The sequence below is a fragment of the Apis dorsata genome, unplaced genomic scaffold (genome assembly GCF_000469605.1).
Source record: "Apis dorsata unplaced genomic scaffold, Apis dorsata 1.3 scaffold_227, whole genome shotgun sequence".
Taxonomy (NCBI): domain Eukaryota; kingdom Metazoa; phylum Arthropoda; class Insecta; order Hymenoptera; family Apidae; genus Apis; species Apis dorsata.
The window spans coordinates 464078-468498 of record NW_006263509.1 but is presented as its reverse complement, the minus strand read 5'-3'; the positions used below and the strand labels follow the sequence as shown (position 1 = coordinate 468498).

The 4421-nt window shown below is 34.5% G+C and overlaps 1 protein-coding gene across 7 annotated transcripts in view; it reads right to left on the bottom strand.

The window, feature by feature from the left end:
- Window positions 1-9: 9 nt before the first annotated feature.
- The window catches only part of LOC102673555 (tyrosine-protein phosphatase non-receptor type 5-like), an 8237-nt gene continuing 3825 nt past the window's right edge, over window positions 10-4421 (bottom strand). The window contains exons 1-8 of one of the 7 annotated variants that reach the window (XM_006615611.2): window positions 4336-4415; window positions 2369-2561; window positions 2077-2275; window positions 1782-1994; window positions 1290-1700; window positions 912-1207; window positions 625-834; window positions 10-551 (exon numbers count right to left, since the gene is read on the bottom strand). In XM_006615611.2, the coding sequence (XP_006615674.1) occupies window positions 437-551; window positions 625-834; window positions 912-1207; window positions 1290-1700; window positions 1782-1994; window positions 2077-2275; window positions 2369-2561; window positions 4336-4396 (1698 nt within the window). In that variant the 5' untranslated portion in view covers window positions 4397-4415 and the 3' untranslated portion in view covers window positions 10-436. Of the gene's footprint in view, window positions 552-624; window positions 835-911; window positions 1208-1289; window positions 1701-1781; window positions 1995-2076; window positions 2276-2368; window positions 2562-2742; window positions 2760-3438; window positions 3632-4335; window positions 4416-4421 lie in introns of those variants that run through there. The other 6 variants (XM_006615612.2, XM_031510445.1, XM_006615610.2 and 3 more) reach the window with 6 other exon arrangements.

Below are 4421 nucleotides of genomic sequence, written 5' to 3'. Positions count from 1 at the left end.
AAGTATTTTTTTTTTCTTTTTTTCTTTTTCTTTTTTTTTTTTTTTTCCCCATTTGTCAAACAGTTTTAATTCCGTTTAAGAATAATGTAGAACTCTTTAGAACATGAGTCAATAATCATTTACCTTTATCTTGAGCTTTGTGACTGATATTAATTGTCAACGATTTGTCATGGCAGTATAGAAATGGCAGCTTATTTAGTGAGATAAAACTCATCTTGAATAGCTGAAGATCGAATAAGACATCCGTTGGTCTAGAATTGAAATCGAGATTCTTTTCATAGGATTTCCTCCATAGTACAAATGTTCACACCCGGACGTTAATAATATGTTGCAGACCATATTCATTTCGTAAATCTTTTCATATAATAATTCTAAGACCAATTCTTTTTCTTCTACTGAACTTTTATCAATTCCCATAATCACTTTGTTTGTAATTTCAATCACCTGAACTTGATGATTTACCACCTTCAAGTGTCTGTTCATACAGACAAAGTGCACGATGAACGAATTCATATTGTTCTGCTGTCTGAACCATACCACCTCTGTCATATCTAGAAAAAAATTTTAAGACATTAAAATTTAAATAAGTTATAAATTTTAGTTTATCAAATAAATATTTTATACCTCATTTGGCATAAAATACCCAATACATCTACATTCCCATCTCGTAATAACTGCGTCATTCCCGTAGCTAAAGCTATGAAACAGCCAGTTCGTCCAATTCCAGCACTGCAATGAACAACGACCGGACCTGGTAAAGAATTTATTTCTGCAGCTAAACTAACAAGGGTATCCGCTGTTTGAGGTACGGCATGGTCCGGCCATGAATCATACCTATAATTGTTTATTAATCATATATTAAATAATCTAATTATATGATTTAAACAGAATAAAGATTTTAATGTAACTACCAGTAATGCTGCACATGCTTTTTTTCGCCTTCATATCGAAGTTCCAAATCTCTAATCGTGTATCCTTCTCTTGTATCAATAGAAGTAACAATAATTGTAAAGAGTCCAGCCTGTATGCGATTATTTTTATCCAATGGAAAATATGCTTCGCATTTTGTTTTGGCGGCTTCATGTAATTTCGTCATCATAACTATCGCGGGTACTTTTTCTGCCCAGACCATTTTCCAAAAATCATCCACAGTGTGAGCTAATGGTCCCTGTGTTGCAATATAGCGTGCATCTTCTCCATCATATCCCTGTTAGATTAAAATATTTAGATAGGATAAAGATAATAATGCGAAATTTTTAATTTTTTAGTTCTTTTCCTCTTAAACATACCCGAATATAATTGGCATTAATATAACTCGAAAGAGGATCATCAGAAGGACCCGGTAAAATCACTCTTGATTGTGGATTTGGTAATACGGAACAATATCTATTCTTCACCCCAGATCCACATATATCTAATTTCTCGGGTAAATTAAGAGGAACTTCCCAAAATTCTTTATGTAACGATGCCGTGTCACTGATTGCCTTTCTAAGTTGAGCTCTTGATAAAACGTTTCCAGCGCTTAATAGAAATTCCTCTGCAGTACATTCACGAGTAGGTGTAACAATATGAGGTGGACTTTCCGGAGGTGGTGCTAATTCTATAGTCAAACTTGCGCTTGATCCACGTCGTTCTAACAATCCTTTAGTCCTTATGCGTATCGGTTCCGGTCTGCGTTCTGGAGTCGCTACTGACATTACCTAATAAAATAAATAAAAATTAATTCTATAATCATTATTTCAATAAATAATTGTATCATTTTCATCAGTTAATAATCATACTTCTGGTAAACCAATGGGTTGCGTAAGAGGTCGAGTAGGAACAGATTGTATTGATGATTTCGTTGCGGGTTGATGAACCCATTCAATCGATCCTTTTGAAGGTTTTACAGATTTTTCCGGGTGACCTACAGCACCTTCTTCTACCAAACCTCTCCTATCACCATCTTCGGTATCTTTTTCACGCGACATTTGTTTCCGCAGCCATAACAAAATCTATAAATAGAATTTGAAGTAAATATCTTATTCAGATAAATATATTGGATAACGCGAAAATGAAATTTGAGAAAAATCTTACCAGAAATGTAAAGAGAATGACGCCACCGATGGCGCAAACTGCTACAAACAGGGGCAATTGCCAGTCTAGCCATGATAAGGTTGCAGTGGAACGTACCTCCTGTCCTGTGCGGGTACTGAGTTGAGCTGCTTGCAAATCCATTCCAGCATCATCCAGTCCCGTTATGGACTGTGGGATCCTATGTATAAAAAGTTGATATCTTAAATTGATATCAAATTCATTTCTATATAAATTAATGATATCTCTATAAATTGATAAATATATACATCAAATAAGAAGTCTAAACATTTACCTGTGATGAGATCGAGCAGACATTCCCTCTGTAGATGGCAATAAAGGAATAGGTAGCACAGTATCTGTGTGCCACCTTTGTCCAGTAATTAAGTAAAATTTCTCCAAGGGACTTGAATTGTCATCATTGCTTGAGATTTCATAATAATTTGCATCATTCACATAATGATTAGTTAAAGGAGTACTTGTTCCTCCTGCAAAAAAGAAAGATCAAATTTCTTTTAATCATTCAATATCACAACAATTATATTATCTTGAGTGTACTAAGATTTAATATCAATATAGTACTTTATATTATCTTAAAAGTACTTAAGATTTAACGTTAATACATTAAAAATAATTTAATCGATTTATAAGAAATATTTTATATCTCACTTTCTATGTAATGTTATTAAATTAGATATCCATCAATAAAATACTATATTTTGTACATTCACATAATAATTTTCGCTTATCTTGATAATAACAAGCAATATTTTTAAAATGTCATAACATATATAGTATTTACGCAATGTTATGCGTGGAAGCACACGCGATAAGTCAAACTTTTATCAAAAGAACAACGTTCTACATTTTTCTTTTATTAACGCAATATCGAACACTTTTCCATAATTTCATGCCACCTGTCAATTAGTAATGACACATTCCACTTAACGTTAATCTGAATCTTTTTAATCTTTACAAAGAAATGTTCGGAAATCATTCCTTCCGACTTTTGTGCCGTTATACAGGAAATAAACATCATGTTAATTTTATGAACGGAGTACAAAGTAGATTCTGAAGTAGGGAAGGATGACAAGGCAACGAGGAGATAGACTATACACCAATGAGAGAACTGCATGTGACAAGTAAATGAATAGACATCGTTCCAGTCACTGACACAATCGTGCAACGGTCACCGTCTGTATACATGTACTTCCATTTATACACAAACACGAAAGTGGAGGAACACGAATAAACTACATCCTGTTTTCCAACTGTGTATACAGAACTAATACATACGTATCGAGGAAGTCGCGATATTCGTATAAATAAAAAAGAAATTTCCAAAAAAAAAAATTTGATCGATACCTGTTGTTAGAAACAAATATAGAAGGAACACGAGGATGATACGATTTAAAGTAATGTATGAATCGCGATTTGAAAATAGCGGCTGCACGAACGTATAAACAGCCATGTTGATATCGTTAATAGAGACCGAACGATCTCCACTGCGCAAGCTTCTCGTTCGAACTGCCGAAGACGTCGCTCGTGTACCCTGACCTGGGCTTCGGTTCCCTTCGGCCTTGCACTCGGTTACATACGGGAGGAAATACCGGCCAATCAGTGACGAGCCACACGCAAACATCAGCCAATCACATGGACGGTTTACCAGCGGTGTTGGGAATTTGGCGGGAGAAACTCAAGGTGAATGAAAGCGAAGCACGTGCATCTAATGATAGTAAAGTGCATTGGGAATCAAGTTTTACGTTTGCCTATTGAGATCGAGCGAGAAGCATTGCGTTCCATCTTGACTAGGACACGAATACACATTATTTTGATCCGTTTGATGCGTTCTCACATGGTCGGTATCGTGTTCACTTCCGATAATAGCATTTTTTTTCGACGCATTAATGATAGGGAGATTTTATTCAACAATTTATAAATGAATTATCTTTTCACAAAATTCATTTCTACAATTTATCTCGAAGAACGGAAGAAAATAAAAATATGACTTATTTTTACTCTCATATCATTAGATCAATAGAACCTCAATTTATGAATAAATAATGGCAAAGAAAAACGTAAACATATCTCCCTAAGAGTATTTATGGGTCATGGATATTCGTCATGGTGGTTAACATCAAAAGAAATATTTTTCTGATACGCTGACGCATCCCGGGGATGAATCACTTTATAGTATGCTGTAAAATTAAATTCTCTCACGAAGAAAATAAGAATAATGAAAAATATTCAGATTTGTATTACCGTGTACTAAAACTCCGTCGAAACACTGTCTCATGTTTGCATCTGTACTATACTTTTCCATCCGTGAACGATAAAAAGTTTGTAAA